Source organism: Danio rerio, chromosome 17 (genome assembly GCF_052040795.2).
Source record: "Danio rerio strain M-AB ecotype USA chromosome 17, GRCz13ab, whole genome shotgun sequence".
In the NCBI taxonomy this organism is placed as follows: Eukaryota; Metazoa; Chordata; class Actinopteri; order Cypriniformes; family Danionidae; genus Danio; species Danio rerio.
The window spans coordinates 4,160,001-4,180,867 of record NC_141037.1 but is presented as its reverse complement, the minus strand read 5'-3'; the positions used below and the strand labels follow the sequence as shown (position 1 = coordinate 4,180,867).

Sequence of the window (20,867 nt, the reverse complement as noted above, 5' to 3'; positions counted from 1 at the left end):
GGGTACAAAAAAAGAATTGAGATTGGGCCCTTTACTAAGTGCACATCAAATGGGGAATCAAGTATATTTCTCAAGTAAATTGCATTCAAGTCAATGCAAATGTGAGAACAGAAGCGGATTACTGTCCCTGTGGTTGAACAATGCGGAATATGCGATTCATTTGTCGTGAATGTGCAGAATTCACCTCATTTACATCTTCTGTGTTAGTGGTAAGCCCAGCCTGGTTGGCCAATCACAGAAGAGAAAACAGCGTGCACGCTGACATCATGAGGATAAAACTTTACCCGGAGTTTTGGAAAATATACACCTTGGCCAGAGTTTTCAGAAAGCTTTCAGTCACCAGATACTGCATTTTTGTACAGACAAACAGCCAAACCTCTTAGAAAAAAAGTGCGGTTTTGAAAATACCCTTGTTCTTGTGGACAAGGCCTCAATCAGGCACTGAAGATCATGGATTTTTAACCAGATCTCAAACGCCAGCGATTTTAATAATGCCACTTGAGCTGGTTCAATCAAGATTTAAAATCCCTATGCATATAGCTCATTGCTGCAACCCACAGCTTTTAAAAAACAGCCTTTAGGGAAAACTTACTTGGCATAAGCTTTCTCTAACAGAGCAGGCCAGAATTCATTCGGTGTTTTGGACTGGACAAAGACAAGTTGGTTGTCTATAGTTGGCAGTTTATCATCGATAACCACATCAACCCATGATCCAAATCTCCAGAACTGAAAACAAAAACATAACAGCAATTAGCTATTAAATTAAAAAAAAATGCACACATCGTTGAATTATTCACCTTCCTATGAAATTTAAATTCTTTTTTAAACATTTCCCAAGTGCTGTTTTAAAGAGCAAGGATTTTTTTACAGCATTATTTTTGCTTTCTGGGGAAAGTCTTATTTATTTTAGTTTGGCTGGAAAAAAATATTACAAATAATTAGACTACAGAACAAACCACTGTTGTCCAATGACTTGTCTCATTAACTCTACACTCCTAGTTAACCCAATTAACCCTGTGAAGTCTTTTAATTGCACGTTAAGCTAAATCTAGCAAAATAAATAGTCAAATATTTTTCATCTTGGCATCATGGCAAAGACAAAAGAAATTCGTTTTTTAAAAATTAAAATAAAAGTTATTTAAAACTATTACATTTAAAAATGTGTTGGAAAAAATCCCGTTAATCAGCAATTTTTAAAAAACTCATAATTTTGTCAACCAGAAGCTTTAAAGGAATTGATCATCAAATATATATTTACCCTAAAGTGAAATATTCCAGCATAATCCACAGAGAACGTTTGATCGTCCTGAATGACCTGCTTCATGATGCGCTTCTGAAATGTAAGCGCTCCGACAGATGCCAGAAACCAGCAGTTCCCTTCATACACAAACAGAAATGCAGAATTTATTTATGCATTTATCCAAATTCACTGCTCAGTATTTTGATTAATCCTATATAATGCCTGCACAAAGCAAGTACTGCATATCCTTGAAGCTGTTGTGTATGTGTGTTATTTGCTAGACAGCAGTGGTGTAGTCCTTGCTATACGCGTGTATACTCAGTATGCTCACTCTTTTCCACAAGCTGTTTGGGTATTACCACTTCTGAGGATCAATAATTGCGTATACCCTTGGTATACTCATTTGTTTTTCTGATTAAACTTTATATATATATATATATATATATATATATATATATATATATATATATATATATATATATATATATATATATATATATATATGTATGTGTATATATATATATATATATATATATATATATATATATATATATATATATATATATATATATATATATATATATATATATATAAAACACATTTTTTTTGTTTACCCCAAAAGGATCTGATCCTGAAAATGAACATCTTAAAATCGCCCCTGTAAAACAGTATTTCACATTTGTCTTAATTGTGCCGCTACAGTGATCCACACTATATATAAGTGCATATATATATATACTTATACTGTATTATGACAAAGTGTATAACACTAAAAAATAATGAGGCAAAGACTACTCAAAAATCGCGATTAACAAAAATAACAATATGCAATTTAAAAGGGTAACTACTATTATATTATAGCGACAACAGAAGACAGACTCATAATAGTTTGGTTTTAAAAAAATAGGATAGGATTAGACTATTAGCGTCTTCCTTTAAATTGAACAAATTTGTTAAAATTTTAAATTGACAGTTTTCCCAAAAAAAAAAATTGTCATCATTTACTCAACCTTTACTTGTTCCAAACCGGTTTGTCTTTTTTTCCTTCTGTTAAACACAAAATACATAATTTTGTACATTATTATTTTAATATTATTTTATTTTAGACAATATTTTGAAGAAAGCTGGAAACCTGTAACCATTGACTTACATTGACATAGTATTTGTTTTTCCTTTCGTGAAAGTTAATAGTTACAGGAAACTGATGTTTAAAAAAAATTCTTTTAAAAAATATACTTAAAAATTACATTATATATATATATATATATATATATATATATATATATATATATATATATATATATATATATATATATATATATATATATTGAATCAAGGAAACATTGACCTTCGTCATTTTTTTGCCTACTTTCATTTAAATTTTGGGTCGGGTGTAATAGTACACCACCTTTTTTTTTGGACTACACCACTGCTACACATGCTTATTTTGAATACGTACCCCTGTATACATTTCTGGAGAGCGCAAATTATAGCCAGAGGTGTGTATGGCTGCATTTTGCCTTTTAAAACGAACACTACAGGGCGTTATGATGCCCCGACAACTTCTGTTTCTTTTCGCGCTAATGCTGACCACTCACCTTCATGTATACAGCTTTTCTGTCATCACGAGTTTGGTCAATGGCTTGCCATGTATATGGGCCATAGACTGTAAAATATATGGACGTAGTCTCCGTGACGTCACTCGTAGATTTCTGAAGAGCGCAAAAGAAGCCACAACTAGGGGCGGCCAACTGTCGCCTTTTGTTCGTGCATCATTGCACTCACGGCAGGATACCAAACAAGGGCAAAGAGGCGAAGAGTGAGCAGAGCTACAGAATCCTGCTAGCATTTTGTTTGGACCTGGCTTAGACACACTTTACTTTGGGAAAACGCTGAATACTTAATCACCTGCAACTCGTTTGTGTTCTGACCACATGTGCTTGGCTGTACTATATCAATAAAGTGTTTAGTCTTTTAAAAACACTGCTGTAATACATTGAGCCACTAAACATTTGTTCGTATGATGTTTTCCTACAGGAGGAAAATGTGAATTACTTTCAAACACTTCAGATATAGTCTGTTAGTAAATGCAAAGCTAATTATGAAATCCAGCATAACACTGTATGATAACGCTTTAGATGACTGTTCTAGAGTCTACAACTAATCAATCTGTCAGATTCTGGAGTGCATTACAGCTCTAAAGAACATTATAAATGATAAATGATCTTAAATAAAACAAATACATGTATAGAGATGGTGTATAAGTATATAATTTTACTCACATGGGAAACGGAGGCCACAAGAATGGTTTGTAAGCACAATAAAGTGCACACAGCATCCCATATCATCTGATAATTGTAGGAAATAATCCCAAAAAGCAACTGACTGTGTAAAGCCACAGAAAACAACACAAAAACACGATGAATATGAATCAGCTGAATCAGTCGGAATCAGCTGAGGTGAAGTGACGGCGACAGCGAGACCTAGCTGTCAATCAAGTGGCCACACCCTTAATTATGCAAACTTAATCTAGCCTAACATAAAGGAAACTAATGAGTTTTTAAAAGAATCACATCCCTCACAGTTGTCATGAAGGGTAGTATTAGCTTGATGAACCAAAATCGTTCTTTGTACCAGGCTGTAAACACCTTTTTTTCTGCAGTAAAGTTGGCCATTCTAACAGTGGGCTCAATTAAACTTTGCTCTATTATGGAACCAGGACTAGTGGCTTTTCAATGAATTGCAGTTTCAGTTACATTCGTATTGGCCTCCCGAGGGAGAGTGTTCACTGCGGCATCGAACGGTTCCAGGAAGCAGGTAAGACAAAAATAAACAAGTAAATAACAGGGATCTGAGAATGTGGAAAAAAAATCAGGCAGTTATGAGGGTTTATCTTATTCTGGGTTGCTTTTTAAAATGCAGTCGATACGGTAGGGTTTGGGGAAGGCTGGTCAATCCGTGCTGGTCAATCTGTGCTTTTGAAAACACTATCAGTTGGGTTTAGGGAAAGGGTCATCGGTCGGTCGATCGGCCAATCAGTCAGTCGACAGCAGCCTCTGATGGATTTACGTGAGAACAGCAGGTGTGAATGGCACTCGCAAGAGATTTTTGAGATCTGAAAAAGTGTACACAGCGGCCTCTGGTGGGTTCACGAAAACAAAAACTGCAAAAAAAAAAAAAAAAAAAAAACTCCTGGGACATATTTTGTGATCTCCAGAGATGTATATAGGGGTACGTAGCAATAATGAGCCTGGGTTGGTTATGTATAGTGATTATACGTTCTCATTTGAGGCACAAACCCTCCAAACCACCCTAATGTTCATCAAATTTAACATAGATCATCATTAGACTTTGCTAAAAAAAATTATATTATAAAGCTTTTTTTAAAACCTCACGCCATTTTTTGTGTAAACATTTATCCAAACTGTCAGCTATTGGAAGTAATAACACACTGTTTTGGTTTTTGTCACCTCACATTGACCACAGCGCTGCCTATTTGTAACCAGTAATATGTACGTCACGTTAAAATTTGTGGTTTGATTTTGCTTAAAGTCTACAACAATCATCAGTGGTCTTCAACCCTTTTCTCGGATGTATCATTTTTGCATTGTTGCACTTTTTTGTGGCTTCTGGTTATCAGCGTTGGGGGTAACACAATACTTAAAGTAATATTATTACTTTACTAAGTTACGAGCAAAGAAATGTGTTACTTAAAAAAACTTAAGTAATAATATTTGAGTTAATTTTCAGATCCAGTTCAGATTCAACCAACCCAGGCTCGTTCTGAAAACGTACCCCTGTATATGTTTCAGGAGAAAGGAAAATAAATCCCAGGAGCTACGCTTTTTTGCAGTTTTAGTTTTCTCGAATTCACCAGAGGCCGCTGTGTACACTTAATCAGATCTCAAATTTCTCTCATGAGTGCCAATTGTGCCTGCTGTTCTCACATAAATCCACCAGAGGCCGCTGTCGACTGACTGACTGGCCGAACGTTCGACTGACCCACCCTTCTTCTTTCCTAAACCCAACAGATAGTGTTTTCAATTGCACAGATTGACCCACCCACTTCCCTAAACCCAACCGATAGTGTTTTTAATTGCACACATTGACCCACCCACTTCCCTAAACCCAACCAATAGTGTTTTCAATTGCACAGATTGACTCACCCACCCATTGTTTTGAAAAGCAATCCAGCAAAAGAAAAGCCCTCGCCTGATTTTTACCATGTTTTCAGATTTTACCACATTCTTATCCTGTTATTAGTTTGTTTATTTTATTTTTTGGCTTTTGTTTTTGTTTTACATGCCTTCTAAAACCATCATTCGCCAGACTGGAACCCCATCATCGTGGTCAACTCCTATCTGCGTCTCTAGTCCGCCGATGTACATGGCGAGCCATTGGGCAAACTGGTAATAGTGGGAAAACCGTTCATACGGAGGTAAGCGGTCAGCTGGTAAGCATGAAAAGGAATAGCGTCATACCACCCCGTAGCGTTCGTTTTAAAGACGAAATGCAGCAAAACATAGCTCTGGCTACATAATTCGTGATCTCCAGAAATGTATACTGGGCTACGTTTTCAGAATGAGCCTATGTTGGATTCAAAACCCACTCGAACACCTAATAAAGGTGTTGCTGACAGTTGTGCTGAAGCAGGATTGGTGCTTGAAGTAACTGTTTATTTACATTTTACATTTAAATCCACAATCACTGAATAAACCGTACACACCTGTTTGCCTGATTTATTGCACTGCCACTTTATCTATTAACTAGCTTAGCCCGTTGACCTTTGAGATTTTGATGTCTAAATGATTTTCCATATGTTTTGGTTAATTATTAACAAATACATTTTTTCTCACTTGTTATTTTTATAATCCAGCATACTGTAAATATATAGTAGACAATGAATGATCCTTTACCAAATCTGAATTCATTTCCATAATGCAATTTTGCAGGCCTACCTAATCTGCCCTGGATGAAGTCAAACCTTGAAGTGCCTTGAGCGATGTAAACAGGGTTTGGCACCAGTTCCTGAAGGAGAAAGAGGATTTATTTCACATTGTACATCAGACACAAGTGTACAATTCCTTAACACAGTGGTTCTCAAACTGTGGTACGTGTACCACTAGTGGTACGCAGGCTTCCTTCTAGTGGTACACAAAGGAATGGCTGAATAATAATAAGAAAAAAAAAGAACACACTTTTAACCCTTTGACACGTACAATAATACCGATTTGATCAGTAAATTGATTTGAATAGGCTACACCTTTTATTTTATTTTAAATTTCCTATTGTTTGTTATGTATTTTATCATTTGAAGCTAATCTCCTCCCCATATTTGTAATGGTTGTTGGGGGCGTATACCGTATTTTTATATTCCAATGTTGACAGGAATAGTTTCATCGCTTGCTTTTCTGACACAAATAGCCTTCTCTAATGTGCAGTAAGCAGATCTAATTTGTAATTTAGATATGTAAATCCAATTCATATGTCTAAAATACAAGTTAATGTTTAGATTTCAAAGATATACAAATATATCATATGTACATGCACCATATATTTAAAACAAAATTATCAAAAGGAGTTTTTATTTTAATGTGATGACGTATAGCCTATATTTATGAGGTCCACGAACATTTGGTTTTCATGAATAGGCTACTTTATGTTAATGTTTTACATTTAAATACAGCAGTTTTCTTTTTACTCTTTAAGAACAGTGCCATTTTTAATTAACTTTTAAAAGCACATTTTCATTTAAACATTATTTATTTTACCTGTAAGCACAGTACAGTGTTAAATGTTTAAACTATTTATAATGTTCAAAGTGGCTGACAATGATAAATGTTCATAATAATAGGAATTAATCTGCCTCTGAACTGTGCAGTGCTGTAGATGCTTAATTAGGCCTACCACGGTCCTGTAATTCAATACTGGTCACTATGGTGGTTCTTGGAAAGACAATTTTTTTCTGAGGTGGTACTTGGTGAAAAAAGTTTGAGAACCACTGCCTTAACAAGTACACAAGACCCTTTTTAAGTTTAAAAAATACAACAAAACCAGAATGAAAAGCATGTATGACTACGCAATACCCTGTGTAGTGGACACTAAACTTTACTAGCACTCACACCCTAATGTCAACAGCAGCTAGACTGGCCAACGAGAACTTTTAGTAGCTTTCAAAATATGCCTACAACTTTACAATTTTACAGTAGTTTGTCAGTAGGCATATGTATGCTTATTACTAAAATTCAGGCACATGAAGTGTGTGAGATATGGAGAAATGAAACAATAGACTATAGAAATGAAACAAAAGATTTCTCAAATGTTTTCTGACACTAATATAACTTCATATATATTGTTAATATAATTCATTCATTCATTTTTCTTGGACTTAGTGCATTTTTTGTCAGAGGTCGCCGCAGCGGAATGAACCGAGAACTATTCCAGCATATGTTTTACACAGCGGATGCCTTTCCAGCCACAACCCAGTACTGGGAAACACCCATACACTCTCATTCACACACATTCATACACTGCGGCCAAATTAGTTTGTTCAATTCCCCTATAGCGCATGTGTTTGGACTGTGGGGGAAACTGAAGTACCCGGAGATAACCCACGCCAGCACAGGGAAAACATGCAAACTCCACACAGAAACGGCGACTGACCCAGCCGGGACTCAAACCAGTGATCTTCTTGCTGTGAGGGGATTGTGCTACCCACTGCGTCACCGTGCTGAAGCCAATGTAAATGTGCTCCATATAAGCATAATGTTTTGTGGAAGTTTTGTTTTCCCCTAACTAAAACAATTTTTTTCTTTACAAGTGTTATGGACGTGAAATCATTATGTGGGTTAAGAACCTAAAGTCCACATGTACTCAAAACGAACAGATTTTGTTAACTCACATTGCTAGTTTTGTGGTAAACCATTCATCTGTGCATGTCATTAAGTACAAAATAAATTGTTTGCTCTTGTAATCTTTAAATGAAATCTGAAAATGCACTTCCTGTTTGTTTACAGTTAAAATAGTGGGCGGGGCTAACACACTTAACCATGCCCCTCCAGCTGTCAGTTTTGACAACAAACAGAAATAAGGAGCAGGGGTCCGTTCATCGTACGTGGATTACTCAGTTAGCTGGATTTGGATATTGAGGATTTGACATGATCCAGGATCGTTTCGTTCTTCAAAGCTGATCCGAGAGATATTGCCATAGCAACAGTTCTGCTAGGTCAAACCTGATCGGGAGCAGGTTCAATTTATATAAACAGGATTAGATCGGCTCAGTTCAAGCAAAGATAATACAGAAAGTATGTTCTGAATTCTGATATTTTCTTACAGTAGTAGTTATATACACTTGGGAAAATGGTAAATATTTTTTTAACTATATATATATATATATATATATATATATATATATATATATATATATATATATATATATATATATATATATATATAGTTATTAATAAAATAAATAAAGTTATACATATTTATAAAACTTATGCAATCTGCACCCTCGAAATGAAAGTGCAAAGACTGCCACCTGGTGGTGCACAGAGAAAACTTTGATATGAACTTTTTAGATGGCTTTAGTACAATTTGTGTATAATAGACATGCACAATATGTGACTTTTTTTTAAAGTAATAATACATTTAGTCATAAACATGTTTTGATAGTTAATATGCCGGTGATTTGATGCTTCACAAAAGTTGCAGACCCCTTTACCAATATCAAAATGCTTTTGTAAACAACCAGTTATTCCATACAGCGATTAAAAAAATGGCTACTACAATAAAGAAAATCTTTTCTAAATGTAGAACTAAATACACTGATTTGCATTGAAATAAAGCCTGCAGCTCACAACAAATGTGGAAAGTTATTGCGTGTCATATTTAACAAACCGTTTACTGCTAATTTGATGTAATTTTGCTCACATGGATAATTGAATATTAATCAGATGATGTCATTACGCTGCTGTGCCGTCAGCCAATCGTTGCATTGCTGATCATGATTTCGAGGATCGATAGATCTGTCCTTCACAACACACGCAGCAATCTCAGATCAGTTTATAAAGACATTCAAATCTGATTCGCGAACTTGTTTGAAGAACCAAATTAGCGAGAGATCATTTATCAAGATTAAAAGATCCAGGATCTGCCAAAAAATCTTAGATCATTTAAGCGAGGTGCGAAGAACAGACCCCAGGAGGCGTCTGTTAGTTTGTAATAACTCTCCACAAATGCCTACTTTACAACATCCAATCAGTTCGCAGTAGAAAAAAAAGCCACGCCCAGTGTTGTCTTATTTAAGATTCAGTTTTTCTACACTTTAAAACCCATCAGTCAACTTTATCAAATGAAATGAGTGTCGTTAACTCAAAATTGACTGAAAGTTAGAGTTTTGAACTCAGTGTTAAAGGTAATGATTTCATTAAATACCTTATTAATTTAACTTAAAGAAGCAAGTTCACTCATATTGATAAGTTTTTTTTACTTAAATTTGAGTTGCCTTAACTTATTGGGTTTTACAGTACTTAGTTGGTTTAAGTTCTATTAATTTATTGGATTTTACTGTGCTCAAATTGCTTCATTTACTTAAATGGATTAAGTTCACAGCAATCATTAGGATTCATTTTTAAACTTAAATGGTTCCTCAAATGGTTTGAGTCACCCTAACTTTTCGGGTTTTACAGTGTAGGAACTACACCACAATATTTTAAAACAGTCGCAGTTTCCAGTTCACTTTAAATTAACTTAGCTATTTAATAACATCTATTAAAACATAGTGGGCCCTATCATACACAGCAGTTTTGCGCAGTGTGGCGCAAGGAGCGGCGCAGTAGTCTTTTGGTAGTTTCAGCTTGGCGCAAGAGTGGTTTTGAGGCGTTGCGCTACGCTGTTTAAATAGCAAATGCATTAGCGCTCATTTGTGCGCCCATAGGCGTTCTGGTCTAAAAAGCAAGGTGTTCTGAGGCGGACCACTGGCGCGTTGCTATTTTGAGAAACTATAATAGATTTTTCATTTGACCAAAACTAACCCGGTCTAAACTCCGGCGCAGAGTTGCTCCTCGCTTACACACTGCTTAATACACACAAGAGAGCAATAGGCAAATATCTTTACATATGAAAAAATGTAAATATTAAGGATATATATAGGATATAATAAGAATAGATATAGAATATAAATATAAAGGATTAAAATATTACAAAACATATTATTTTCTAGCCTACATCAATATGAAAAATCACTGCTTTTATGTCTTCTTCATCTCGGGAGGCTTTTTCACTTCATTCATAACAATTTGCTTTTGTATAATGTGATTATTATTAGCAGTATTATTTATTATATCCATATTTATATTTGTTTTATTAAAAACAAGCTTAGATTTGCCCACCTGTCAGGTTTTAGACCATAAAAGGGCACAGCATGTGTTTTAGGATATAACTCAGGTTTTTGAGCACATTTTGCTATTATTATTCATTTATTCGTTGGCTGGAAATTAGAACTGAATTTAGAAATAGTTTTGAAATGAATCTTTGCGCTTAACAAACAAAAGTATTTATTTATAGACTAATTGATGTCTGTGCTTAAAGGTTTCCCTATTCAAGAGCGAATGTGTAAGTAGTTCCATTATCTCTCATTCTCACGCAGTTTTCTGTTAAAAAACTGTTAACTGTTTGCTTGTGAAATGCTCATTTTTTCCAAAGAATTAAATCAGCCTTAGACTTACTTTACGTCTTGTAATTAGCGAATGCACTCTTGACGCGACGCTACTGACTCGTAAAGGGAAAGGGAGATGAGACTCTAATTGGTTTATTCTCAAAACACACCTATAACTCATTAAGAAAATAAACTCAACCCTTTTAGATCATGCACCGTGGCGTAAGGCAGATTTCCCGTCCTTAAATTAGCAAAAACGCGTCCTGACACGCCCTAAAAGCGTTTGCGCCCTGCGCTTTGCGCTCTGCGCATGGACCGCCAAAATAGAGCCCAATGTGTGTGCTTCACTTACATATGGTCTTTTCCACACCACTTTCCAGAGATCGTCCCGCTTCAGAGGCCCCAAACCGATGGATTTGAGCTCTGGTGGGAACAGGTTGTCTCTAAACCTCAGTCTCTCCTTCAGGCAGAACTGCTTCAGCTGCTGGAAGTCCTGATCCAGGAACTTTTCGGGATTATTGGCCAATCCCTGTCCATCTTTGACATTACGCTCCGATAAAATGTTTAAACACACACCAGGGGCTGGCATTGTGGCTCAGATCTGTTGAACACAAACATTGTTTTACAGTACGGTCATTTCTGATGATCTCTACACTACTATGGATCGTATTCAGATCAGATCAAAGAGTATGAGTGCAGAGTTTGCAAAAATATAGTAAAACAAACTGATTTATCTTTATATTGCAACATAGGCTCATTCTGAAAATGTACTCCTGTATACATTTCTGGAGATTGCAAATTACGTAGCCAGAACTACATATGGCTGCATTTCGTCTGTAAATGAATGCAAAAAGGCGGTATGACGCAATTCCTTTTCGCACTTATCAGCTGACCGCTTACCTCCATATAGACGGCTTTCCTGCGGTTACCAGTTTGCCCAGTTGCTTTCCATGTACATCGGTGGGTCTGAGACACAGAGAGGAGTTGACCACAGGGTTTGAGTACAGTGAAAAATGGTTCCAGAAAGCAGGTAAAACAAAAACAGAAGGCAAATAAAATAAACAAGGAAAAAACAGGGTGAGAATGTGGTAAATCTGAAAACGTGATAAAAGTCAGACGAGGGCTTTTCTTTTTCTGGATTGATTTTAAAAACTAGTACATGAAAGGGAGTGATCGGGTCAATCTGTGCTTTTTAAAACACTATCGGTTGGGTTTAGGGGAGGGTGGGTCAGTTGATCTGTCAGTCAGTAAGTCAGTCAGTTAGTGGACAGCGGCCTCTGGTGAATTTACGTGAGAACAGCAGGTGTGAATGGCACTCACGAGAATTTTGAGATCGGAAAAAGTGTACACAGTGGCCTTTGGTGGATTCGCGAAAACAAAAATGGGAAAAACGTAGCTCCTGAGATGTATTTGTCACACTTCAGAAATGAATATAGAGGTAGGTTTTCAGAATGAGCCTGGGTTGTATAGGCACACACCTTGGTATACGTTTCTGGACAGCGCAAAATACATCCCAGGTTTCTTTTTTTTTTTTCGGAGTTTTTGTTTTCATGAATCCACCAAAGGTCGATGTGCACGCTTTTTCAGATCTCAAATTTCTCTCGCAAGTGCCATCCACGCATGCTGTTTTGGTGTAAATCCATCAGAGGCCACTGTAGACTGACTGACTGACCGTTTTCAGATTTTACCACATTCTCATCCTGTTATTCACTTGTTTATTTTATTTTTTGCCTTTCGTATTTGTTTTACATGCTTTGTGGAACCGTTCTTCACCAGACCTGAACCCCGTGGTCACCGTTGACTCCTGTTTGCGTCTTAAGTCTGCCAACGTATGCAACAAGCCACTGGATAAACTGATAAAAGCAAAAAGCCGTTCGCACTGAGGTAAGCGGTCACCTGTTAGCATGAAAAGATAGAGAAGCCGATGGCGGTGTCATACCACCATGTAGCATTCATTTTAAAGAATGGCTCTGGCTACATTATTCGCTCTCTCCAGAAATGTATAGGGGGGTACAGAATACGGATTCACAATGAGTCGTTGTTGTTGGTTAATGTACATTGTAAAAAATATTGATTATTTAACTGATTCCACATACTGTATTGTGATTCACAGGTTTTCCCATCTATTTACAGTTATGAATAGTGAGACCTTTATCTTTGTTGACTTTTGATGTAAAAAAATAAACAATTTAATTTTTGTTCTGTAATTTACAACAGCAACTTAGACAATAGATCAGTTCAAATGATTAAAAGTAAAAATAAGACACTTTTTAACTTTTCAGCATCAAAAAGGTTCCATTTTGTCATTCATAAGCAGAAAAAATGACAAAAGACATAAATAGAAAATGCATAGCTTTTTTAATTAATCACAACAAAAAAGTTTGTTTTGACAATTTAAGTATATATATATATATATATATATATATATATATATATATATATATATATATATATATATATATATATATATATATAGGGCTTTACATTAACACTGCCAACCCACTAAATGCGGGTAGATTTCAGCTTTGGCGGGTTAGACAGTCAATCCCATTAGCCACTTTGGCTGGTTGAAAATAATTTTTAAATTGTGGTTTTCTTAAAAGCAGGGTTCGACTATAAGAATGACCCAATATGCGTACAAATGTGATCTTAGAATGGAGAAACAGCACGAATAACAAAAAATTGCATTCGCGCGAGCAGAAAACAGATGAATAGCTATTATAATAATAGTTATTTTTGCTTATATGGTTTAATTATCTTTTTTTTTGTTTAACAACATTTGCTTTAATATGAGTTTAACTCTCCATTTGTGTAGTCATCTGGTGATCTGAGAGACCTTTAGCGAGGACAGATTACTCTGAATATTTTTGATACAAGACAGTAATTATTTTTCAAAGTCAATTGTTTTTCTTTGTTTTGTTTTTTTAAAAAAGAAAGGTTTAGTTAAAACAAAAGTATAGTATACAGCTATATTTAGCTTGTTTGACACATTTAAAATTTGTGGCAAAGAAATAATTATTGTTTGGAGTGGTCAGAGATTAGGTAAATCCTTCATTTTGAGTTCTGAAAAGTGATGTGAAATCAAAACTAATTGCACACTATGAAACCATGACCCATTTGCTCATACGCGACACACAAAATGTGAAATGAATGAGAAGGCATGTGGACATAACACAAAATCTAAATCAAGTAATTTTAGCATGTCAAAGTCATATTTATGCATATAAAAATATTTTCCCAACAAAAAAATTGTGGCTAGTGAAAATGCAGAGTGGCTAGTAACGTTGGAAAACTACTAGCCACTGTGGCTGGTGATCAAAAAAGTTAATGTAAAGCCCTGTGTATATATATATATATATATATATATATATATATATATATATATATATATATATATATATATATATATATATATATATATATATACACCCTTCAATTTTTTTTCTTTCAAATATCTCTTAAACAATGTTTAACAGAGCAAGGAAATTTTCATAGTATGTCTGATAATAATTTTCTTCAGGAAAAAATCTTATTTGTTTTATTTTGGCTAGAATAAAAGCAGTTTTTAAAAATTTTAGTTTTAAAAACTTCTAAATTATTGGCCTCTTTAAGATATTTTTTTAGATAGTCTACAGAAGAAACCATCGTTATACAATAACTTGCCTAATTACCCTAACCTGCCTAGTTAACCTAATTAACCTAGTTAAGCCTTTAAATGTCATTCATTCATTATCTTTTCGAATTAATCCCTTTATTAATCAGGGGTCGCCAAAGCGGAATGAACCGGCAACTTATCCAGCATATGTTTTATGCAGCGGATGCCCTTCCAGCTGCAACCATCACTGGGAAACATCCATACACACTCATTCACACACATACACAACAGACAATTCAGCTTACCCAATTCACCTGTACCACATGTCTTTGGACTTGTGGGGGAAACCAGAGCACCCGGAGGAAACCCATGCAAACGCAGGGAGAACATGCAAACTGACTCAAAAATTGGCAACTGACCCAGCCGAGGCTCGAATCAGTGACCTTCTTGCCATGAGGCGTAAGCACTACCCACTACGCCACCACGTCACTCATATATATATATATATATATATATATATATATATATATATATATATATATATATATATATATATATATATATGAAGTTTTGTATCTATGTATATGTGTAGCAAATTTACACACTATATATTTACAATACACACATATATGTGCAATTAATCTCATATAGACATATACATTATATTCAATTAATCGTGATCTTTGTCCAGCACTAATTACAATCCAAAGTTGTGCTTGTTAACATTAGTTCATTCACTGTGAATTCATAAAATCCAACAAGAACAATTTAATTTCATTAACATTAACAAAGATGATTGAATACTGTAGTAAAGGTATTATTCATTGTTTGTTTATTTTAGTAAATAAATTAACAAATCCTTATTGTAGCATTTCTACTTCAGTTAAAAAAAAACGCAGATTTGCATGAAAAGCCTGCCTATGAGTGCATGTAAATGACTGAACTACAGCACAGCTCTGAACAACATTTGCATGTCAGTTGAACTCTAATATATGAGAATTTCAATGGATAAAAAGCTGCCAACAACATGACATGAATAACAAAACCTACCTTTCGTCTGTAGCGCAGCTGAAAGATTACGCCGTCCTCCACAAAGCACAGAGCAAGAGGAGGTTTGTGGCTTTTCAAAGTCTGACTCCACCTGCAGATCCAGGTGTGACGCAACTTTATGACTCTCAGGTCAATATTTAAATACAGCGCAAATGTCATTATTTATGAGCCGAGCCTTCTACTGTAGCAGGATTCAGGCCAAAATACATGGATTGACACATTACTGTTTTACACAGTAAATATTGAGAGATATAACTACTGATTTAATGCTTGTAAAAAAATAAAATAAACATGAGGTTTGCAAACATTACAAATCTTTTTTTTTTTTTAGTTTGTTCAGTCTAAATGTATGGAACGACTCCGTAACGTGCCGGAACGACTGTCTTTGGCATTGGTCTCATTAACCCGCCCAATGTCAGTTTAGCCGTGAAAAGTACCCGTAAAGGTTTAAATCAAGTGTGGGTAATTGATATCAGAAGTTTAATTTCTGGGTGAACTAAGCTCTAACATATTACAGTTTTTCTCAGTGGCTTTGGTGCATTTCTCACAACACTATTTACATTTGCACAATAGGTCATGCATTTCTTAAAACAGTTAGTCATTTGTGCACATCCTAGTAGGAGTTTCTCATTCCTTTCAACAAATTGCAAATGCTTTCGGACATGCATCAATTGCTTTCATTCAACTCTCTGCAATTTATAACATTATCATTTGCTTATGTCATGTCAGTCAAAATGAACTAAACTTGTAAATGCTGAATAGTCAATCCATATAAAACTAACAGTCCTTATTTCATTACTCGAGTCATTGCATACAAAAATGTTGAACGTGATGTCAAATCGGTCAAGCAAACTTTATAAAATAAATGTAAATCTTTATTTTCCTGAAAATGTCTTTAGAATTGAACAATTTGATGAATGATTTACAGACCTGTGTATGTTGCAGGTTCAGTTCCGATATGTACTGCAATATTGTTTACAGTTGTGCACAGCTCAACCCAAAGGGAGTTTATGTTTGTTGTAAATAAGGGTGTGTTTATACTTTTGCATAATGCTGTGAATAAATTAGGATCAAATGCAGAGTAAAAATGTGAAACATACATATTCAGTGTCTTGTACTCAGATAACTCACTAAATGCAGTGATGTCCAACTTTACTGTAGTTTTCAAATGGCTGTGCAAATAGTCTATAGTGCTGTCTTGAGCATTTTCAGCAAGTGTCACCAACATCTGACTTTTTTGCATTGAAAAAACGTACAGAGTAAACTCATATTGAAAACATGACAAAGCCATTTGACTATCTTGTTTATAAACAATGGTGTCAGGACTCTTCATTTTGATGACACTGACACTTTGATTGACATGAATACTTGCTTTTGAGGAATGAACTATCCATTTTGAGCATGTGATGCGCTTTTGCAGGTTATCAGCTAGGTTTTGCAGTTTGCACTAACTGTTGTGAGAAATGCACCAAAGCGACTGAGAAAAACTGTAATAATACAAACTCTTACTCAGTAATGCTTTCTGTCTTTGAATAGACTGTCAGAAGAAAAGATGAGACTGGGAAGTTGAGGGAACAATAAGATAGTCATCTGCTTTAAATCTGATAATCTCCATCACGTCCTGAGCATTGAAAAAAGGTTTGGTTTTTCCATTTGGATTGGTTCTAAGGAATGAGGAACTTAAGGGACAATTTTTTCTTCCATTTCCTTAACTGCTGAATAAGCAAAACCATTGATTATTCCGTCCAAAAATTAACCAAATGAAAAGGAAACATGTTCAACAACATATATAGTTGAAGTTGCAGCTCAAGTAAAAGTTGTAGTTGAAGCTGCAGATAGTCTGTTTAACTGTTTTCTTGCAAGTGAAATGCTCAGTTTTCCACTTACAAAGTCGCCATGTAAATAGCAAATGCGCCATGGAGCGACGCAACTGACTCTTAAAGGGAATGGGAGATGAGACTCTGATTGGTTTATTTTCAAAACACACCCAGAACTCATTAAGAGAATAAGCTCAACCCTGTTAGACCATTTGCTGCGGTGCAAATCGTATTTTTCCGTCGTTAAAATAGCAAAAGCGGATTCGGACACGCCCTCAATGCTTTTGCGCCCTGCGCTTTGGACTTTGCGCCTAGATTGTCAAAATAGAGCCCTAAGTTTTATGATGTACGAGCATCTCTTAAAGGGATAGTTAACCCAAAAAATGCAAATGTTCACATAATTTACACACCCTCAAGTGGTTTTAAACTTGTTTTGAGTTTCTTTCTTCTGGTAAACACCAAAAAGGAGATATTTAAAAAAAAGCTGAAACTATTGACTTAATCTGATATTTTTTTCTTCGAGAGAAAGTCTTATTTGTTTTATTTCCGATAGAATAAAAACTTTACAAATAAAATAAGAATAAAAGTTTTTAATTTTTAAAAAACATTTTTAGGTCAAAATTATTAGCCCATTGTTAGCCCATATTACATTTTTTTTTTCGATAGTCTACAGAACAAACCATTGTTATATAGGGATGTAACAATATTGTGAATACCGTCATACCGCAATAGTAATTTTTTTTCAATATTACCGTAGGCGCATGACTCAATAAATCTATATTTCTGAGAAAAGTTTGCTCAGGCGAATGAAGCGAACGGGAGGTAGCGGGAACTACAATTCCCATCAGCCCAGGCGTGGCCATCATCCTTTGCGGTCTGTTGTTACTACAGATCCAGTAATGTGGAAATGGAGTGTGCTGCTAGTAGCGGGGAAGAAACCTGACCTAAAATGATCGAACCTAAAGCGGGTTTTAAATCGGATCTGTGGAAGCATTTCGGTTTCTTTCTAAAAAGATATGAAAAAGGAGAAAAGGTGACAGACAAAGAAAAAAACAGCATGCAGGCACTGCCAGACTGTGGTGAAATACAAGTCGGGGAATACGACTAAAAACAGTCATGGGGACTGCAGAACACAGCACACTGTTCAGATTGATGCAGACATTGACTTGTAAAGAGACCTCTATCTGTAAAGAGACTCGCAAAGAGACCTCTATCTCACTCATGGCTGGTCCTCTCAAGTGGTGGAAAGACAATGCACAGCGTTACCCACTGCTGTCAACCTTGGCTAAATCACATCTCTCTGTCACAGAAACCTCAGTCCCAAATGAGAGGGTTTTTTCTGTTGCAGTGGACATGCCCAGAGATCCCAGCTTTCACCAGATTATAGTTATATGATCATTTTCCTTAAAAAACCCATCTCTATCTTAGTGGGTGATTAAATGTTGAATGTGAGGAGTTTTCAGCAATACTAAATTGAAACTTAATTTTTTTATATGGTTTAATAGTTTTTTGTTATTAAAATTGAAGTTCCTGTTTCGAAACCTACAGATAGATGGCTAATTTGTTTGTCATTGATATGTTCAGTGCTAAGGTAAATAAACACTTTTGGCACTTTTTTCGAGTCTTTTCATTAGTTTTGTTTTTCCTAAAAATTATTCAAAAAATACCGCACCGTGCCATTCATACCGAGGTATTATCGCACCGTGAAATTCTGATACCGTTACATCCCTATTGTTATACAATAACTTGCCTATATACCCTAACCTGCCTAGTTAACCTAATTAACCTAGTTAAGCCTCTAAGTGTCACTTTAAGCTGTATAGAAGTGTCTTGAAAAATATCTAGTCAAATATTATGGGCTGTCATTTTGGCAAAGATAAAATAATTAGTTCACAATAATTGGTTATTAGAGTTATTAAAACTGTTATGTTTAGAAAAAAATAATCTTTTCTTTGTTAAACAGAAATTGGGAAAAAAATAAACGAGGGCTAATAATTCTGACTTCAACTATACATATGTATATATAAATAAATATATATACTATGGAAATCGCCTCACAGTAAAAAGGTCGTTGGTTTAAGTCCCGGCTGGGTCAGAAGGCAATTCTCTGTGGAGTTTACATAATGGCAGAACAGAGGTTTACTCAAACACAGGCAGAATTTCAATACAAACACAATGGTTCAGGAACTGCAGACTAAAGAGGACATACACTAAAAAAAAAAGGAAACTACAGCACATACAGATCTAAAAATAAATATAAAAACTATTTTATTATTATTATTTTGCTCATTTGCACCTTGAAACTTTCACATCTGTGTTTAAAACCTTTAAGTCAGTTTGTGTTTGTAGACGTCTGCACTCAAAGTGTACCAGAATGTGTTCAAATATTACATTCTGAAGCAGAAAAATCAACCTAGTGTTCAGAAACTTATTTTATTTCATCTAGTTTAAAATAAATCAGCTCTAGTTTTCAACTTAGATTTACTAGATGTAGCCTACTAAAATACAAACTAAATAAAATGCATAAAACAATAATGAACAGACATACTGCTAAAAAATAATTGGAATGACACACTCTAAAAAAATCTGTGTTAATAACATTTTACATAATAAAAAATGACTTACTGATTGTAATAGATTGTAATAATACGTACAGTTACATGAAGTCAAATACTGTAATAATCCAGTTTGCTGATGAAATAGTTTTTGGCCAGTAGATGGAGCTGTGAGAAAAGCTAATAAAGTCTGAATAATAATGGATCTCCCCCAGAATATAATGTACTAAAAGCTATTTTTAATTGAATCCCCTCTCTTATTTGCAATATTAACACTGCAATATTTCTGCACAAATGAACAGAGCTCTAAAATATGATGTTTTGACAAGGACATAAATAAATAAATAAATAAATAAATAAATAAATAAATAAATAAATAAATAAAATAAGTGAATGAATAAATAAATAAAAATAACTAAACAAATTAAAATAATTTAATAAAAAAAAACGAATAAATTAACAAACATCTACAAACAACTGCTCTTTTCTATTTCATCAACTTACACCTATACTACTTATACATACAACTTGTATAGCTACAACTTAAATCTCAATTTGGGATATTATTTAAATTACATTCGACAAAATATAAAGTCTAGGTTGTTTGGGTTAACTAGACTAGTTAGGATAATTAGGCAAGTTAAATATCAGTGATTTGTTTTGTAAACAATCAGATTAAATAAATAAGTAGTAATTGAGGGGGCTAATATAAAAATAAAATAATAAAATAAAATAAAATAAAATTGAATAAAAAATAAACTGAATCAAATTAAATTAAACAAAAATAAAACAAAACTTTTTTAAATTAAAGTATATAAAATTTTATTAAAAATAAATTAATTAAAATGAATAAATTAAATTAATAAATAAAAATAAAAAATAAGCAATTTATTTACAAGACCAAACAACATAGAATAAAATAAAATAAAAATAAAAAATAGGTAAAATAAAT

General features: G+C 34.5%; 1 protein-coding gene across 7 annotated transcripts in view; it reads right to left on the bottom strand.

The window, feature by feature from the left end:
* Nucleotides 1–20,867, bottom strand: part of zgc:136872 — a 413,995-nt gene that overhangs the window by 27,198 nt on the left and 365,930 nt on the right. For 2 of the 7 annotated variants that reach the window (XR_015512723.1, XM_087289484.1), the window contains exons 4-8: nt 15,544–15,634; nt 11,251–11,499; nt 6,199–6,268; nt 1,259–1,377; nt 593–726 (exon numbers count right to left, since the gene is read on the bottom strand). Coding sequence is in view for 3 of the 7 variants with exons in the window: in XM_087289484.1 (XP_087145610.1) it covers nt 593–726; nt 1,259–1,377; nt 6,199–6,268; nt 11,251–11,487 (560 nt within the window). In the remaining 4 variants the exon portion in view is untranslated. 7 annotated transcript variants of the gene reach the window in all.